This window comes from Bactrocera neohumeralis, chromosome 2, assembly GCF_024586455.1.
Source record: "Bactrocera neohumeralis isolate Rockhampton chromosome 2, APGP_CSIRO_Bneo_wtdbg2-racon-allhic-juicebox.fasta_v2, whole genome shotgun sequence".
NCBI classification, from domain to species: domain Eukaryota; kingdom Metazoa; phylum Arthropoda; class Insecta; order Diptera; family Tephritidae; genus Bactrocera; species Bactrocera neohumeralis.
Window position 1 is genome coordinate 26204189 of NC_065919.1, and position 19985 is coordinate 26224173.

The 19985-nt window shown below is 37.2% G+C and overlaps 1 protein-coding gene across 12 annotated transcripts in view; it reads right to left on the minus strand.

The window, feature by feature from the left end:
• Positions 1 to 19985, minus strand: part of LOC126759481 (dystrophin, isoforms A/C/F/G/H) — a 558659-nt gene that overhangs the window by 8247 nt on the left and 530427 nt on the right. For 10 of the 12 annotated variants that reach the window (XM_050474333.1, XM_050474325.1, XM_050474318.1 and 7 more), the window contains 13 exons: positions 16839 to 17098; positions 14233 to 14433; positions 13443 to 13576; positions 13057 to 13286; positions 12832 to 12960; positions 12656 to 12752; positions 12281 to 12411; positions 11543 to 11698; positions 9085 to 9205; positions 8576 to 9018; positions 8238 to 8514; positions 4352 to 4687; positions 1173 to 1236 (listed from right to left, as the gene is read on the minus strand). In XM_050474333.1, coding sequence (XP_050330290.1) covers positions 1226 to 1236; positions 4352 to 4687; positions 8238 to 8514; positions 8576 to 9018; positions 9085 to 9205; positions 11543 to 11698; positions 12281 to 12411; positions 12656 to 12752; positions 12832 to 12960; positions 13057 to 13286; positions 13443 to 13576; positions 14233 to 14433; positions 16839 to 17098 — 2526 coding nt within the window. In that variant the 3' untranslated portion in view covers positions 1173 to 1225. The remainder of the gene's footprint in view (positions 1 to 1172; positions 1237 to 4351; positions 4688 to 8237; positions 8515 to 8575; positions 9019 to 9084; positions 9206 to 11542; positions 11699 to 12280; positions 12412 to 12655; positions 12753 to 12831; positions 12961 to 13056; positions 13287 to 13442; positions 13577 to 14232; positions 14434 to 16838; positions 17099 to 19985) is intronic. The other 2 variants (XM_050474347.1, XM_050474395.1) reach the window with 1 other exon arrangement.

Genomic DNA, 19985 nt, shown 5'->3' on the forward strand with positions numbered 1-19985 from the left:
CTAATTTGTAGATAGAATACATTTAATATTTGCTGGGCTATTAGATCCTAATCACTTTTTTAGCATTTATTAGACTTGGGTATTTTAAACACTTATTAATGGTTTCTTACAGTGTTAGGTTAGATAGTAATGTTAACCCCCTGCAGAAAATTAGCTTTGGAAAGTCGTAGACCTAAACTTTCGGTTTACAAACACTCCAAGGAGTGATTTAGACCTCATATATCGACAAAGCGAATCAGTTGAGTCAACTGATTTCGCTTCCAGCTAGCTCGCTTAGCTTGCTGAAGGTATTTTTAAACTTTTACTTGTTGAAGCTAGTCGGTTCTGTTAGTTCTCTGTCACCTGCTGCCAGACAACTTCGAATATTGACATCTTGCATAATATTTAGCATCACCGCATTGATACACGCTAGGTAATGGCGGTATAGAACCCCTCAAATTAGAGCTTATGATATGATAATGATATGATATGCAGTACATAATGACAACGGAGGTCAAACACCTTCCCAGTTTGAGCATTTAGCACGTATGTGTCACTTAGCTTGGCAAATGTTAACTTTAATCGATTTTATTAGCGGATCTTACTAGGAAAATTACTTGGAAACTAATTTGTTGAAAACTTTTGGAAAACAAGTTAAAATATCGTAATGTTGAAAAATCGTTTTGAATCACAATTAGATTAAACAAAGAATTGCTGACGTAGTGCAATACAGTTCTTAATTCAATAGTTGTCTGTGTCAAGCAGTTGTTCCCAACATGTGAGATATCTGATAAAAGAACTACTGTAAGAACGCTAATGAAATCCATCCATGGTGTAGAAAATATGAGTTTACGCAATTACTACAATTCTCAACGCTATGTTTTCGGTTCGTTATAACTTACTTGTATAACAATTATGAGACTATATGAAACCCTTAATTATTTCATTGTTAAAACAGCAAACACTAAGAACAATTTTTTTTATAAATATTCTAAGAATTTAAGTCTTTTTTACTGTGTTAATTAAAAATTTAATTCATTAATTAAAAGTTTTCCAACTGTGGTTACTTTAGTAGTTAGCCCTTGAGCTGTTCATTTATATCCAGGCTGTTACGTGCTCCGATATTCTCCGAGTGCCCAAAGGTATACAATGACGAATTATGTTAAATGATTTTAAAAACATTTCAAAATTACCGTTTAAATCAACAATTTGTTCTAAAATTTCCTTGACTTTAAATATGAGCTATTTACGCGTGATCTTTGCATGTTTAAATTTTTTTATCGATCACAGTTTATCGACAATTGCGTGGCATGTCCAATGTAAGCAAGAAATCGATAAAATAGAGAGAAATGTTAGTAAAAATGCGTTGTAATAATTATTTTTTCTGGAGATGTAATAAATTTAAACTAGAAATAATAATTATGCTAATTTTAGAGTTTTTTTTAATTATTTTTTATGTGTTTTTGTTTATATATACAGAATATGAAATTAAAAAATCAGTAATGAAGAACTAATATTCGCTGTATAAGGTAAGATTTAAGCGCTAATTTAACTTTAAGAACTGAAGGAAACGGTTCAATACTTCATTCAAATAAATAAGATTTAAAGGTTAATTTCATGGATAGAAATGAAGGTTTAATACTATAAAAATATGTAGTATTGAAAAGGAAATTAATTAAAATTTTTAATAGTTTGATATAAAAAGCTGAAAAAAATATTTAAAAAATTATGAAAAAAAATCAAATTCAAATAATTAACTAATACTTTGTTCTTAACCCAAAAAACTGTTAGTTTATTCATAGTTTGCTTACGGTTTACTCACGAACTTTATATTTTTCAACGAAGGAAATTGAGGTCAAACGATTTGACAATTACTCGCTTTCCTTTATTTTTGTTTACATTACGAGTCGAATATTTTCTAAATGTGGAGATATTCCGAATAATTCTTTTTTGTAAATATTTCCGATATTTTATAAGTAATTTTTCTACTAACTTTCCGATATTTTATAAGTTATTGTGCTACTCTTGCTAGACACACGATTAATAAAACTTACTTTTTTAATCTGTACCTTTCGTACACCAAAATGTTATCGAATCGTATTAAGAAATACAAATTAAAGCTTCAAAATCCCCTTTTCGAACAATTGCGAAATTGTAAAAAAATAGTTTGGAAATTCATTTATCATGGAAATCAGTTTCATGCTGCCATATTTTCCGGTTTAAAACTCTAACTAAGCGATAAAGAAACTCATGTTGAGAAATAACTAAAAGGTGATTTATTTCGAGTTTCCCCACTTTGTTAAAGAAAAAAACACAGAAACTTCAAATTTAATGGGGAATGTTTATCATCACTCAAAAGAACATTCTTTGGCATTTATTTTTTGAATATTATCTCTTTAAAATGTTGGCCGCGGGTACGCCTCAGATGGTTCGTCCGTTGAGTCAAATTTTCGATGACTTGTTAGAGCATTTCGACCTGGTGACTGGCGAATGACAGGCGTGATGTTTTCCTCCAAGGCCTGAATCGAGGCGGGATAGACTTTACATTTTACATATCTCCACAGGAAAAAGTCTAGCGGTATTATGGATGAAACTCTTCAGGTTGCTCCTCGTCCCAAATGTGGAAATTTTGCTTGTTTACATACCCATTGTGCCAGAAATGAGCCTCAGCGCTGAATAAAATTTGCCCATAGAGCGAAGCGATGTCGCTTGGGAAGGTTGAGCGGTTTCAGTTCTTGCACAAGCTATATTTTGTACGCTTTCAATTTAAGGTCTCGATGTAGAATGCGCCAAGTCGTTCCATACGTCAGTCCGAGTTGCTGCGAACGGCGCCGAATCGACTCTCCACGGTCTTCGTGTACACTCTCAGCTACGGCTGCTATATTTTCTTCACTGCGTGCTGGACGTGTTCTATTCGCCCAAATATCATCCTATAATGAATGCTGCTCTCAAGATGGGTGATAGTGTTGGGAGCAGTACGCTCTGTAGGCCGATTATGTTGCGAAATACCTTCTTTACAGAACGTGAATTTTCGTAAAAAAGTTGAACGATTTGTAATTGTTGTTCAAGCGTAAGTCTTTCCATGATGAAATGCCAATCAATACTGAACAAAAATAATATGACAGGTTGACACGACTCACGCGTGATCTGTCTAAAAAGGACTATTGAAAAAGGTACCTCTACTTCGATCTCCTCTTATTTATGCTCTTAACTAGTTACAAAGTGCTTTCCTAAAGTACAAATTTCTTCTGTGTAACCCTCGGGCAATAATCATATGTCATTATACTCACTATTGATTTTTTGTTTTAAAAAAAATTTTACGTTATTCTAAGTTAAGATTCCTAAAGTTCAATGAACACTATGCGGAAAAGCCTAGAACATTTTTTTGATTAAAATGAAGTCTTGAAAACTAATATAGACTTAAATAGAAATTCTGTGATGCCTGTAAGTTCTTCAGTAAACCTAAAATCGTTAGAGTTTCTATTTTGAATGTTGTTAAAGAAGAAGTTCAAATAAGCACTGGAAATAAGGATGTGAAAATGTTAGACATAAAACAAGAGCAATAATCAATAGTGAAGATATTCAGTTATAAAATATACTTGTACGCATCTAAGTTAATAATTTAAACCACTACAGAAATATATTATAAAAAAATATCGTTTTTTCGTCTAAAAGTTACCAAGATCTTAATGAAAGATGCGAGAGTATTTGTAGCGCGGATAAGTTAACGGATTTTTTGTTTGCTTTTCTGGAAACAAGTCTTGGAATTAGAATAACCTGATACCTGACACCTGAATAATGAAAAAATCTGATTTACTAACATATACATTTTGACTTATAGTTTGATAAAAATAAAAAACAGCTATATACTACAAAATTAATTGAAAATTCCACATTTATAACTGTAAAATAGAAAATATAAAACAACAAAAAATAACCTAAAAAATAATATCGAATATCCACGAACACTTTGACATTGAATCAATTAAGAGCACTTAGCGGCTGAAGAGCAAACGCGGAATGGATGACCACAAATTAACCAAAAAAAGTGGTCGACAATCAACAAGCAAAAAAGAAAAACCAAAAAAATAATTAATTGGCAACGCGCAAAAAGTGCCGCAAGCGAAAGCAATGCAAATAAGAAATGGCGACATTTTCGAAAATCAACACGAAAAAAGCACAACAACAAATCAACACACAAATAACAACAAAATCAGAAAAATCAACGCATAAAACAACAACAAAAATAACATATGCAAATTGCAAAACCAAACAGATAGCCATGCAAATTGCTAGCACATTGTTGTTGTAGTGCATAATTCAATATTGTCAGCTTGCGACGTCATGCTGCCAGTGCATTTTCACTATTTACCAGGCATAGTGTGTAGTAGACTCGAGTGTGGTGGCGGCGGTGGGCGTCCGTCGTCCAGCATGTAGCCTTGACCGGGCGCATGACAAACGCCAGCCATATCGATGCCTCCGTTGCCTGTTGCGCCAGCAATGCCACCCAGGTGTCCCATACCGCCAACCATACCCATGCCACCGCCACCGCCGGCAGCAGCATTCATAGCAGCGCGTTGTTGTAGCGCCACAAGCCCAGGGCCGAGCGGATGCTTGCCAACGCCCATATGCTCACCAGCGCCACCAGCACCAGCCGTGGCGGCGTTGCCCACATTGACCATGCCCATGCCGGGTAGCATCATACCCTCTGTTGTTGTGGTTTTAATGACGTCGTTGTGTGGCAATTGAGTTAGTTGAAGCGCGTGTTGGGGTGCGGAAAAGCGGCGTAATCAGCATGTCGTTGCGTTGGTGTTAGTGAGCAGGCGATAATAATCGAAATTGTGGCAAATATTCCGGTTGACGTTGTCGTTGTTGTTGTTGTTTATATTTCCGTTTTACATTGATGTCATATTTACAAATATATGCATGTGTGCGTGTGTAGAGGGACGCGTTGTAGCATAAGGGTGTGTTTGTTGTTGTTGCAGGTTGCAGGTTGCAGTTACATTGAAGGTTGTTGGCAACATTCATTGGCAGTCATTTGATTAGCGACATAAAGTTGGCGGTTTTCGTTTTATCAAAACATATACAAACACAGCGGTGGACGGCGTGAGGAGAGGATAAACATTTCCGTTATAAGAAACATAGCGTGCAGTTAAAGGAAGGGAGAAATACAAAGAGTATAAAGTGTTAACAAAGGGCGGTATTGGAAGATTATATTAGTACATATGACGTTTATATACACTGCGCGTCACCAGTTGGTTACCACACCTAAATCAGCCTAATACATTTGCTTCTGATTTTTTGTTATTAATCTGCGTCTAATTTATTGTTTTCTGATTTTCTCATCTTTGTATAAATAATCATTGGTAAAGAAAAAATGCGATACGATTTTTTTGGTTATTTTTTGCTATTTTTTTTTAACCGAAGAGCAATTTTAAGAAAAGTGCCGTCGCCAAGAGTGAGCTTATCTACTGTTCAAAGAGCGCTAAGCAATGCTGTTTATTTGAAACTATTAAAACCAAAGAAAAACTCACGAAAGTTTCTCGAAAATAACACGATTACATTTTGAAGGGGAACCCTTAAAGTCTGATTGGCGCTAGGTTGTCTTTTCGAACCAAAAAAAGACTAATTTGGAAAGGCCCATGGATACAACTATTATTGCAATGATCTACGGAACGACTACATAATCGTGTGAATATCAAACACGAATAAAAAGGTATTGGAAAGTGCTTTTCTCCCTTTTAAAATTTTGTTTGAAACTTTGCACGATACGATAAAGTACTGTTTCATACTACACGAGTGCTTAAGTTTGGGATTGAAGGACGAAACAACGAGTTAATGGAGTGGACGCCTTACTCATTTCACATTAACCCCTTGGGAACTGTTTATAAAATCTGTATGTCAAAATTCCAAAACGTGTGCCAGCAATCCAAATGCGCTCCGTTCATGAGGAAAGTCGTCAAGGCATTATTTCCGACGCACTCCTCGATTTCTAGCGCTGAGCAACGAAACGAAGCTGCTGAGTCACCCCCGCTGGTTACAGAAGAAGAACTATTGGCCAAAGCCAAAAAAAAAAATAAAAACAACAAAGCGCCTGGAATCGATGGCACACCAAACATAGCTCTAAAGGTAGCCATAATTTCAAAGCCCTCAGTACTTCATAAATATTGTTGTGAGTTATTTTGAAAATAGAAGGCTGTTTTACGACACCAACGAAGGCACCAAAGGCTACCCTATTTCAAGTGGAACACAACAAGGTTCAGTATTAGGCCCTCATTTATGAAATCTCGTGTATGATGGGGTCCTAAGAATGCAGCTACCAAAAATGTTAAGCTAATCGTATACGCGGACGACCGTATAGCGCTGGCACCGACTAAACAACTTGGTGACTTCCAAAATAAATGTAATTTATACAGAAATGGTCGGCGCCAATGGTTTTTTTCATGAGTTTGAGCACACAAAACAGAAGTATTGCCCATAAGCACCAGGAAAATTGAAGAAAAAATAACTCTCACTGTAGGAGAGTGTGCGTTACTTCTCAGCCACAGTTGAGGTATTTGAAGGTGATATTGGACTTCATACTGAAATTCAATGATCACTGGCATGCACTAAATAAAGCAAATCACAATGTTTTATAGAGAATGATGGCAAATAGAGGCTGTGTGCGCTCAAGCCGCCGACTTCTAATCGCAAAAGTGATGAGCTCAGTTGCAGCTCCAGTATGAATACAGGCACTAAACATAAAAGCGTATGCCAAACTAATAAATGCGGTGCATAGACTCACAGCAATAAGAGTAACAAGCGCTTTCCGAACTATTTCCAGCGAAGCAGCTGAAGTACTAGGTAGTATGCCGCCCATAGACATCCAGGGTGACGAGTTCACGAGATTATATATTATGAGCTATCAGCGCCAATTACAGAAATCCAAAAGAGAGAAGAGAGAAAGAAGAGCATAACTATATGGCAGCAACGGTGGCGAACCGCAACTAAAGGACGGTGGACCCATAGACTTATACCTGACATCCCTTATCCATGGATAAGTAGACAACATGGGGACCTGGATTTCCACCTGACCCAAATATTAAGCGAGCATGGGTGCTTCAGAGGCTATTTATATAAATTTCAAAATCACGGCAGTCCGTATTGTTCGATGTGTACGGAGTCCATACAGAAGACTCTGTCCTCGGTTTCTAGAAAAATTATTCGCTAATAATTATAATTTTTGAATTATAGCTTCTTCAGTTATTAAAACTGAAATTAATTAAAAACTATTTAAACCTGAAGTGTGCTATTCTGATGCCTTGCAGTGTACATACATACATATACATAGGTATATATCAATGATCGTACGGTATTCGTTTATATATAATCATAGTGTAAGTATATTTTTCCTACTATTTTTATTGTTTTCAAAATTAAATGGAAATCACTTTACTTGCAAAATTAAAATAATTGAGGTATATTAATTATATATATAAATATGTTTAATAAACACATGATCAGATTTGACCCGGGCTGGACGCAAATTGAATCGATTTTTCCTAGATTGGTTCAATCTTCTTTATGTTCATGTGAAGTTTGATTTGAGTGCTGGGCAGCTGTTTGGTTATGACATGATTTTACCATGGAAAAAATTGAACAACGAGTTGGCTTGAAATTATGGATTCCTAATAGAATCACTACTACGAAATCGTTGAAAATGTTGCTGAAGTGTTTTCGAGTGTCTATTTCATTACGAACATAAGTATTTGCGTGGCACAAAACATACTCTGAAAGTCGTGAAGACATTGCCATCTCTGTTAATGACGATGACATCGAAACCGTCAAAGAAACAGTGCTTGAAAATCGTTGTGTTGGCATCAGAGCGACAGCAGAGGATCTCAATATTACTTACTAATAAATCGATTCAACACGTTTGGTTATTGTTTTGAGTATAAAGTCCACCATTGTACTATAACACAAATGTATTCTATTCTAGTGGCAACCTCTCAAGGAAACAAATTTTTAGTCTGTATAAATGTGTACATATAAATACACAGATGTTTACATATATTTAAGTGAACTAGGCAGTTTTAATTAAAAATTTGTGTTTCAAATTAATCGAATGTGTTGAATTCAAGTGCGATTATTACTGCAAGAAAAGGTTTAGATAAATGCCTTATAACAAAAAAAAATATATAAATGTAACCGTTAAATAGCTTTCAGGAAACTTTTATTTATTGAAGTTCCCTTCCTTCTCTAAGCATTCGCCTACTCACTTGTGTTTTGCTCATAATGGCCATTCTGTTGATTCATTTTCGCCGGCGAGTCGGTATTCAGCTGAGATGCGGTCACGGAGCGTGTTTGCAACGTATTCGGCTTAGAATTCAACGCAGAGCCGGCGGCACTCACCGCGCCACTATTCGGCTCGTCTAACAATTGGCGCAGTCGTTGCAATTGTGCTTCCAGTTGGCGATTGTGATCTTCCAGTATTTGCATGCGCGCCTCAAGACGACCCTTATGTTGGCGTAGCAGTTTCGCCTCGGCAATCATATCCTAATTGTAAAGCAGATTTTAAATAATGACGGTACTCTCAATAGCAGTCTCTCTCTCTTACCTGTCCATGTTCACCTTGACCTCCGGCATTAGCTCCAGCAGCCAGTCCACCCATGGCGGACGTTGAGTGCTGCATGCCACCATCCGCGTCGGGTGTGGTGCTGTTCTGTTTGCTGCACAACTGCTGATATTCCGCTTGTAAATTGGCATTCTCCTCTTCCAGGTCGCGTATAATCGCTTCCAGCTCTTCACGTTGCTCTGCATCCATGGCTGCCATTACTTGAACTGGCGATTTGGGGCCGCTACCGTTATTTGTGGGCAATGCCTGACAGTATTGGGCGATCAGTTGATGTTCGTCGTCGCTGTCGGGCGTTGAATTTGAACCGGTACAATATTCAACTTGCGCCAAACGGGAAGCGTACATTTCGAGCCGTGAGTGCATATCGTTTTGTAGCGTGTGTGTGGTGTGTTGTGGGCTCGGTGCGGGACTCTCTAATGCATCACCTGTTTGGTAGAAGTTTATATGTTTAAGTATTTATTTCTATGTGTTTCGAAGTGCGTTAAGCTTACCCTCGAGCACGCTTTGTACCGGCAAATAGCCGACACGTGGATGCTTTTTGAAGTATTTGCGACTCTTGAATTTGTTCTTCAAAGCGCGTGTGAAATCGCGAACGTCTTCTGTTGAAGTGGTCTATAATTTGATTGGATAAATATGAAGTTTAACATAGAGACTAAATATATTTAGTAGAAGTTCAAGAGATTCCAAATGCGCAAAACTTGAGTGTGTGGTTATATATCTCTTTCTTTTTATCTATCTTCATCTCTGCCTATGTCTCTGTCTCTAACTCTATCTTTATTCTTTATCTATCTCTATCTCTATAATTGTCTATCTCTATAATTGTCTATTCCTTGTCTATCTTGATTTCTGAGTTTTTCTGCATTTTTTACCTAGAACAGGGCATACTTGTACTAAGTTTGCCACAAAGTTTGTGACAACCAGAAGAAAATGTCGAAGACTCTATAAAATATATACTATGTAACTGATCAGCATGACGAACTGAGTCGACTTAGCCGTATCCGTCTCTCTGTATATACGCGTCATAATCCCTCAGTTTTTGAAATTTTGCACCCCGCCTTTTTTCCTCAAGAAGCTGCTCATTTGCTGGAACCGTCAATAACGGACCATTATTGTATATATGTGATATATAGCTGCCATACAAAGTGATTGATAGAATCATATGCTTGTACTGGAAACCTTTTCATTTGATTAGGTATCTTCACGAAATTTAGCATAGATTATTGCTCAAGGCATCGGTATCTCCGAAGAAATTATTCATATTGGATGTTTATATTATTCACAGATGCCTTTGTCTATAGTATATTTTATTCATTTTCGTTTCACTGGACTGTATAATTCATTATTTTACTTTCTTATCTAATGTTATCTCTATCTCTATCTCTATCTCTATCTCTATCTCTATCTCTATCTCTATCTCTATCTCTATCTCTATCTCTATCTCTATCTCTATCTCTATCTCTATCTCTATCTCTATCTCTATCTCTATCTCTATCTCTATCTCTATCTTTATCTTTATCTTTATCTTTATCTTTATCTTTATCTTTATCTTTATCTTTATCTTTATCTTTATCTTTATCTTTATCTTTATCTTTATCTTTATCTTTATCTTTATCTTTATCTTTATCTTTATCTTTATCTTTATCTTTATCTTTATCTTTATCTTTATCTTTATCTTTATCTTTATCTTTATCTTTATCTTTATCTTTATCTTTATCTTTATCTTTATCTTTATCTTTATCTTTATCTTTATCTTTATCTTTATCTTTATCTTTATCTTTATCTTTATCTTTATCTTTATCTTTATCTTTATCTTTATCTTTATCTTTATCTTTATCTTTATCTTTATCTTTATCTTTATCTTTATCTTTATCTTTATCTTTATCTTTATCTTTATCTTTATCTTTATCTTTATCTTTATCTTTATCTTTATCTTTATCTTTATCTTTATCTTTATCTTTATCTTTATCTTTATCTTTATCTTTATCTTTATCTTTATCTTTATCTTTATCTGTATCTTTATCTTTATCTTTATCTACATTTTATTCACAACTCTTTATCTGTGTCTTATTCACTTTTATTATACCCTGAACAGAGTATATTAAGTTTGCCACGAAGCTTGTAACACCCAGAATTAAGCGTCGGAGACCCTATAAAGTAACTATATAAATGTTCAGTATGTTGAGCTGAGTCGATTTAACCATTTGCGTCTGTCTGTCCGTCTGTCTGTCTGTATATATTCGAACTAGTCCCTCAGTTTTTATGATATCGTTTAGAAATTTTCATTTTCTTTTCAAGAAGCTGCTCATTTGTCGGAACTGCCGATATCGGACCACTATAACATATAGCTATCATACAAACTGAACGATCGGAATAAAGTTCTTGTATGGAAAACTTTCACATTTGACAATATATCTTCACAAAAGTTGGCACAGATTATTTTCTAAGGCAACAATGTAATCTCCGAAGAAATTTTTTAGATCGGTTAACTATAGCATATAGTTGCCATACAAACTGAATGATCGGAATCAAGAGCTTGTATGGAAAACTTTCGAATTTGACGTGGTATCTTCACGAAGTTTGACAGGGTTTACGGTTTAAGATAATAACATAATCTCCGAAAATATTGTTCAGATCGGATTACTATAGCATATAGCTTCTATACAAACTGAACACAGAGTTACTAAAATAAATGCACCTGTGAAGGGTATATTAGCTTCGGTGCAGTCGAAGTTAACGATTTTTCTTGTTTTTATTACTGATCATATCGTTTATCTCAAGCATTGTTTTTTTACCTTCATCTATTTACTACTGACATTTGATTCACCGTAAAGATATCTTTATCTCACCCTCATTACACTCATTCTCTGCTATCTTCATCTATTATTTGCTCACTTTATACTCGTATTATCTCTTGACTCTCATCTACTTCGCTCTTCGTCGAATACTTACCGTTGTGCAATACTCGTGCATTGGATGACTCAATTTGTGATTTTTGGCATTGCGTCCGAAGAAGAAACACTTTTGGCACATATCGAAATTGAAGCACTTGAGGCAGCGATAACGGAAACCAATTATCGGATACTCCTTACAAATGTTACATTTTGCCTGTTGTCCCCAATTTCGGATAGCGTTGTGGCCATTTTAATATTTGGATGGAAAACCGTTAGTTATGTGCGTAGGTGGTGGTTACGATTATGGCGAGCGAAGGTGTTGGTCACGACAAAGCGACGAGTGGTGTACCGAGAAATGCAAATATTGGATTTAGTAACTACTTGCGGCAAAGCCATAGATATACATATGTACATGTGGGTGGTTGGGTTAAGGTAGATGTTGGGGTACAATTTGTATGTATGTAAGCATTTAAGGTGTAAGATATTGGCTGAGGTCTGGGATTTGATGTGAAAATTCGAGGAGTGAAAAAGGTAAATGGCGTAGGTGTTTGCCGCAGAAGCGCAGAGAGGATTCGCGGAAGCTGTGGTGAATCGGGAAATAATTGCCGTTAAGTGTGTGAACACTGCTGCGCCTGCTGGCGTAACGGGTTCACAAGGATGAGGTTGATTGCAGGATGAGTTATTGTAGGTTGTGGTAAGAAGAGTGGTGTTAAAAGCGCCTTCCAGCGCCGCTCCCTCAATTACAGGCGAGCTTCTGCTGTTAGTAGGAACTTTACAGATTCAAAAATGCACTTACCTGATGTTTGGCCGTTTCGGCAGCCGCTAGACGATGTAACACCGGCATCCAGACTAAACTCTGCGGCTCGTGTTGCAACCAGCCGAGGAAGTGTGATTGTTCAATGGCAATTTCCTGATTGGCGTCAATGGCTGTGATGGCGGCGCAGAAGAGATTGAAAAGAGGTGCATAAAAAGTTTATGGTTAATAGGAGGTGAAATTGAGTGGTTTGAAAATTGCAGAAAATTCATTTACAATGTAATTAATTAACGCTTAAATGGCAAATATGTATTTTTATGATGGACTCTCGTGGCGTTGAAAACCGTTGCAAGTGATAGGTTAATAGTTTTCATTAAGGACATTTAAGTAATTGAATTCTTCGTTGAAGGCTCTTACCTTCCTGCGAGATGCCAGCGCGTTCGAGGCATGAGCGCACCGAAGGCTCGATGTTGGAGCCGCCGAAAGCGGCCACTTCGCCCAGCTGGCGTGGAACCTGCGAAGCAGAAATATGTGCATTTAAGCAAATGTGTGTCAAATAAAGCTATCCCGCCGAGCTGGCAACAACAACGCACCTGTATGCAGTCATGCAGCAGCAAGCCCAATTTTCTTTGGTCGACTTTGCGCTCCGGGTCGGCAATCAAACGGAATAAGTAGCGATATTTCTCCTCGAGATGACCCTTGCAGAGCAAAATCAAGCCAACCTGCGGACGTACGAAGGCAAAAATAAAACAAAAAAAAAAAAAAACACATTAACGCATAAACTGAGTGAAATATGTACCGTTAAGCGGCGCTCTCACCTTAAAGCTCAGCACACGTATCTGTCCGGTGCGCTGCGAGTCGTAAACATTTAGTATCCAGTTTATGGCCAAATCCAACATTAAAGTCAAGTCAATTTTATCGATTGTCACATAGAGCGAATGCAAGACGGTCGTCATGTCGGGTATGTCGATGAGCTTGTCGTTTTGTGCGCGCAACGCATGGCGATCGAACGATTCGATGGCAGTGGACATGGGTATGCGATCCAGCGCTATATTTTGGGTAAACAAAGTTGTAAAATTATTAAAATTATTGCGTGAATTGCGTGCGGCCTCTACGCTGGTGGTCACGTGTTTTGTATCAATTAATTAAACTTACATCGTGTACTGGTTTTTGCTAGTTTTAGTTATTTTTGTTGGCTACTCACCCAAACGCTTTTGCACGGCACGTAACTTCATTGCTGTGCGATAGGCGGAGAAACGGATTTCATTAAGATCAGCCAAACTTTTCATCAATTCAATCATTTCTGGATGATCCCAGTGAGTGGTTTCGCGCTCGTGACTGTTGCAAAAGGAAAATAAACACGAAAAAGTTGTGAAAACAAATAAAGTTTAAAAAATTCCTGTTCTATCATTCTGTAGGGTATAATTGCGGCAAACCCAAAGGCTTTTTTGGTATTTTGTGATATTTTTTGTCTACCCCTAGAGCAACTTCTTGCCGAGTTCTACAGTATAACCTTACCATAACGAATACTTTATGGTCTTTAGATCTTTACTGTTCGAGAAACTTGGGATCACAACTGTGGCAAGGAGGATCTAAACGATTTGATTTGTGTTTAAAAACACTTGCCAGATTTAGAACAGACATTCTAACGACTCAAATGACCCTAAAACTATTACCGAGGTTCGGAGAGAAAAATTTGTTAAACATTATAGCAAAGCGCCGGGCTCTCTGCGAACTTCAGTGAGGAATTGTTTCCGATTGCCCCTTCTCTTCTTCACTGTATCTGTACAAAAGTGAACAATTTTCATGCGTCCTGAATCGTTCTTCATTTAAGAGTAACAAAGAAGAAAACACATTCAAGGCAATTATTCTAAAAGATTCTAAATTTGTAAGTTTTCAAATATTCTTCTTCTAAAGAAATGCTTATCTAGTCCTAACATCTGGTATAGCTAAGGATTTTTTCCTCCTCGAGGTTGCCACGTTTTAATACTCACTCAATGTAGTAAGGCACATTGGCTGCTGTCGTTGCTCGTTCCCAGGGTGGCTTTACGCTTTGACCTAGGTTAGGTAATGGCCCAATTGTGCCACTATTCGATGTTGTACGTCCATCTTCGCCATTCTCCAAAGCTTGATTAGCACCAGCGTTGCAAAGTATCTTTTGTCGTTCATCCATTGCAATTTGTAGAAGTTTCATTCTGGAAGAGTAATAATGAGAAACTTGGTTAAAGACTACTTATTTTTTTTTGCTGTCGTTTGTAAACTATGTACGACATTAAGAAAATCTGAAATAAAAATAAATTCCGAAAAGAATATATCCGAATTCATCTTCTTAGAATCACCTGAAATAAAAATAAATTCCGAAATCATAAACTTTCGTATTACTATCATAAGTCTCCTTAGGCGTTGTAACAGGTGATCCAAGTACATATACTTTTTTCAATAGTATTTTTTTGACAGATCACGTGTGAGTCATGTCAAGCTGTCATGTTACTTTTGTTTAGTATTATTTGGCATTTCATCATGGAAAGACTTACGCCTGAACAAGGTTTACAAATCGTTCAATTTTGTTACGAAACTTCACGTTCTATAAATAATGTGTTTCGCGCGCTTTGCTCAACTTATGGTCAACATAATCGGCCCACTGAGCGTAATATTCGCAACACCATCACCATCTTGAGACACAGCATACATTATTGGATAATATTTGACAAAATAGACCACGTCCAGCACGCAGTGAAAAAAATATAGCAGCCGTAGTTGAGAGTGTGCACGAAAACCGTGGAAAGTCAATTCGGCGCCGTTCGTAGCAACTCGGACTGACGTATGGAACGGCTTGGCGAGATCTTAAATTGAAAGCGTACAAGATACAGTTTGTGCAAGAACTGAAGCCGCTCAACCTTCCCAAGCGACATAGCTTCGTTCTGTGGGCTCTTGAAAAGTTCCAAGAATATCCGACGTTTTCGAGCCAAATTTGTTACAGTGATGAGGCTCATTTGTAGCCCAATGGATATTTAAACAAGCAAAATTGCCGCATTTTGACGAGGAGCAACCTGAAGAGATTCAAGAGCTGTCATTTCTTCCAGAAAAAACAAAGGTTTGCGGTAGTTTGTGGGCCGGTGGAATCATCGGTCCATATTTTTTCAAAAATTATGCCGGTGAAGACGTAATCGTCAATGGCGACCGTTATCGCGCTATGATAACCGACTATTTAATGCCTGAAATTGTACCTTGTGATCTCGGCAACATTTGGTTCCAACAAGACGGCGCCACTTCCCATACAACGCATCAGTCAATGGATTTATTGAAAGGAAACTTCAGTGAGCAGATAATTTCACGTTCTGGGCCGGTCGATTTGCCATCAAGGTCGTGTGATATCACACTGTTAGACTTTTTCTTATGGGGATATGTAAAGTCTAAAGTCATTCGAAAGAGTCATTGGAAATTGGACTCAACGGATGAACCATCTGAGACGTAGTCGCGGCCAACATTTGAATCAAAAAATTGATCCCAAAGAATGTTCCTTCGAATTATAATAAGCTTCCCTCATTCAATTTGAAGTTTCTGTGTTTTTTCTTAAAAAAAAGTAGGGAACCACGAAATGGATCGCCACTTATTTACATTCCCACCAATTCATCTGGTTGGTTAAAGGTGTGAGATATAATAAGTTTCAGCCGCGATCTCTTAAAGACGAGACAGTCAAAAAGGAATTTTTGATATGATGAATTTCTAAGCAAATTCTGGATTTGGCATACAGTAAGATTTTTAATGGATCGATGCAGAATGAATTAAGACCAGTAAATCTCCCACAACTAGGTACAAGTAAACTTTACTAAGTTTGCAGAGCTCTTGTATTTTATCTCGCTCAATTGCACAAGTGCTAGCGTAGTACAAGCCTACGTGAGATCCAGCTATCAATTAGTAAGCCCCAAGAAGGCTCAAGGGAACGTAACTTTCGAATAAATCGACCTCTGCATCTGAACGAACCGTTGGAGTTCATTAGTAGTTAAACCCTGAAAATTTTGGGAGTACTAAGCTACGAGGCAATTGTCCACCAATTAATCTTTGATACAGGCACCAGTTAATTAAGTAATCAAGGAAATTTCGACGCAAATTCGGTCTTAGGTGATAGTTTGATGTTTCCTGTACACGTCGTTGTCAAAGCCGTGTCGGATACTATTATGGTGGGACTTCTTCATTGAAAATTTAACATTTGAAAGGAAGCTGAGTTGAAGCTCTAAAGAAACCTGCACTGGGTCTCTTATATTTCAAAACCTGGAGATAATAGATTTGCCAATTCTAGAGGTGTACCGTCTTCGAGTGACACAGGTTAATGAAATAATTTATAAAATACGACGTTTGCTTGACAAGACTATAGTTTCACAAACGTTTTACCTAATAACGGCTGCGACGCTTTCCTAAAATTTTAGTTTTGTTAATCTGGCGTTCTCACAAAATAAAGGAGATGCAGAAATATGAATAGAAATTTAAATGAAAAAATGTGCTTTAAAAATGTGCAAAAAATATCATAATTCTCTTAGAAATATTTAATTTATGACCATCTATTTTGACATTAATTGAATGTGCTTTCTTTGGCACTTACCTTGTGTTCAAATCTTCCAGCCGTGATAGGCACATGGCGGGCACCAACACTTGATTGGCGGTGAAGAATGCCTGCTGCTCGTTGCAATCATCCAACAGCGCACCGGCGGTGGTCATTTTGTCGCGCAAACGTTGTAAGTGTTGCATTTGCTCGGTGGCCTCCTGTGCGGAGACGGGTGGCAACCATGATACTTTCGTGGCTTCGGCCGAGGCGACGCGCGAACTCAAATCCTCGAGCGTCTTTTGGAATTGACGCATTTTCTGTAATGACAGGGAAATACATAAACATTTATTCAGTCTTTTAACAAAAATTAAAGTAATATAGCGTGTAAAATATTTAAGTGAGTTGCAACATTATTAATTTGTCATATTTTTTTTTAAATAAAAAGTTCGTCTTTGCTTGTAATTGGCAATTCGATGCGCTCATACATATGTACATATGTATATGGTTCGCTTTCTCTCAGCTTTTGTTCTTTTTAATTGACACATTTTAATTTAATGAAGGAGTTGACATTTTAATGCCGTTACATTTCGCATTCCCGCTTAGCACCTACTTTCGTTTGCAACTGTAAGTTGCGAGAACTGGAATGTGCGTGAAATATTCGGAGTTTTTACTGCAGGGATATAAAAGACGAGAAATTCGATATAAAGAAGAATTGAAACGAGCAAGTTTTCATTAATTTAAGTAGTTAATTTTTCTTTTTCTTTTCCCTTTTTAACATTTTAATTACCGAATTGAAACTGTCTTTTGCATCTACTTTGTGCATTGCTCTCGTGACTGTATTCACACATACTTAATTATTTACTTATAGCCGTTTATTGCATTCCACTCACATCAATTCAATTGCAGTTTTCTTGCATTGTTGTTGTACATGTGTATAAAGACTCACTGTAATCATATGCCTGTGAATTTACATTCGTTTGCTATCTCGTCGATACTTGGAGCAACAAATAATGAAAAATGCGACTGAAAAACGGTTAATATGGCGCTATTTAATTAACGGTTAACGCTTCAGAACTCTGTTCTTTTTCAATGATTTCTTTGCATGACTTTCGTTTACAAAAATTTTTTATTATAAATTTAATATTTATTTGAGTTATAAATAAATACCTAAAAATAAGTAAGTTTCATAGCGAGAATTGGAGTTCCGTTAGATCAGAGTTGTATTCTAATATGTATTTTTACATACATTCGTGATAAATGAATTTTTCTAAGAACTTTTTTATATACACTGGCGGTCATGAAAAGCGCACCAGTGGCAACACTGCAATTCAAGTTGAAAACTTGAGAAATTTAACAATTAATTTGTAAAGCAATAAAGGGGATTTCCCGCGTTGAAGTATTGCTGATGTGATGTTGGTATCTTCAACTGAAATCCGGTAAGATTCTCAATTTATCAATCCTCAGTAACCGGTTATAATCCCTATAACTAGGACAAGGGTAGTCTTACTGCGCGCGTAGAGCTTCCTAGAACTCATGCGTTCCATTTTGGCCAAAAAGATCTTGTGAAAACGCAAGAACTAATGTCTTCACAGTGCAGCCTAAGTTTCCGCGAAGCCCAGTTATGCAGTAATACAATGCGCGAAGAAAGAGAAGCTTTGACCCATTTCCATTCTACAAGTATTGATAGTGGAGCTAAGATGCCTTTTCTGACCAGTTAGTCAGCTTTGCTGTTACCTGGGATTCCACCGTAGTTTGGCACTTATACGAGATGTGTTCAAAAAGTATCGCGAATTTTGTGTTTTTTCAAAAATTATTTATTTATTCATGAATATCTATTTTGTCCCCTTCAAAGTAATCCCCATGAGATATCATACACTTGTGCCAACGGTTTTTCCAATCTTCGAAGCACTTCAAAAAATCATTTTTTTATCTTCTTCAGCTCCTCCTTCGATGCAGTCTTTATCTCGTCAAGAGAAGCGTAACGTCGTCCTTTCATGGGCCTCTTCAGTTTAGGGTACAAGAAAAAGTCAGAGGGGGCCAGATCTGGGGAATACGGTGGCTGCGGCATCATTAGTGTGTTGTTTTTGGCCAAAAAGTCGCGCACAAGCAACGATGTGTGAGCAGGGGCGTTATCGTGGTGCAAAAGCCAATTTTTGTTCTTCCACAAATCCGGGCGTTTCTGGCGGATTGCTTCGCGCAAATTGCGCATAACTTGCAGGTAATATTCCTTATTGACCGTTCTTCCCTGTGGCAAGAACTCATGATGCACCACGCCCCTGCAATCGAAGAAAACTGTCAGCAAACTGTCGCGATACTTTTTGAACACACCTCTGTTCATATGGATAAGTTAGACAATTGTCTTGGGCGCAAGAATTTTTGGCAAATTTTCTTTACGTTCGTGAGTGATCTTTTGTTATAATCGAAATGCAAATCAGAAACAGTTGAGTCGTGATAAAAAAGTTGCTATTGAAGCGTTGGTGAAGGAAGGTCTTTCTTATAGGACTATTGCTAAAAGGGCGGGTTGTTCACATTTAACTGTGGTACGTTTCTTGCAAAAAAAAGGATACTTTAAAGGATTAGGGGCGAAAAAAGGCACTGGTCTGAAACGTGCCACTAACAACAACAAAATTGATGGCATAATAAAAATGATAAGTGTTAAGGATCGATTCAAAAGTGCTGGATTGAAAATAAGTGTGGAGACAGAAGGAAGAAGGTTGCGAGAAGCCGGTTTGTTCGGAAGAAGTCCTGCAAAAAAGCCAATGCTGGCTCAAAAAAATGAAAAAATCGCGTCTAAAATGGGCAAAGAAGTACAAGAACTGAACACTTGAGCAATGCAGAAAGGTTTTGTGGTCAGATGAAAGTAAGTTCAACCGACAACTAGAGAAAGAAATGAAGAAAAATGTATTGTCAAAACAGTTAAGTTCTGGGGTTACTTTTCATACTCCTTTTTATGTGGCAAAATGAATGCCCAAATGTATGGCTAAGTTATGAAGAATTTCTTAGTTCCGGCTCTTGAAGAGCGTCTCTTATGCTTCGGAGGCAGTTTTTCAAGACGACACTGCACCATGCCACAAAGCTTCCCAACAATAAAATTGCATACAAAACATTAATTAGAAATATATTTTTTTCACTGCTCGAACTAGTATTTGAGGATATAGGAACGTAAATCCGATTAAGCAGTTGTGGCACGCTATGAAGCGAAAT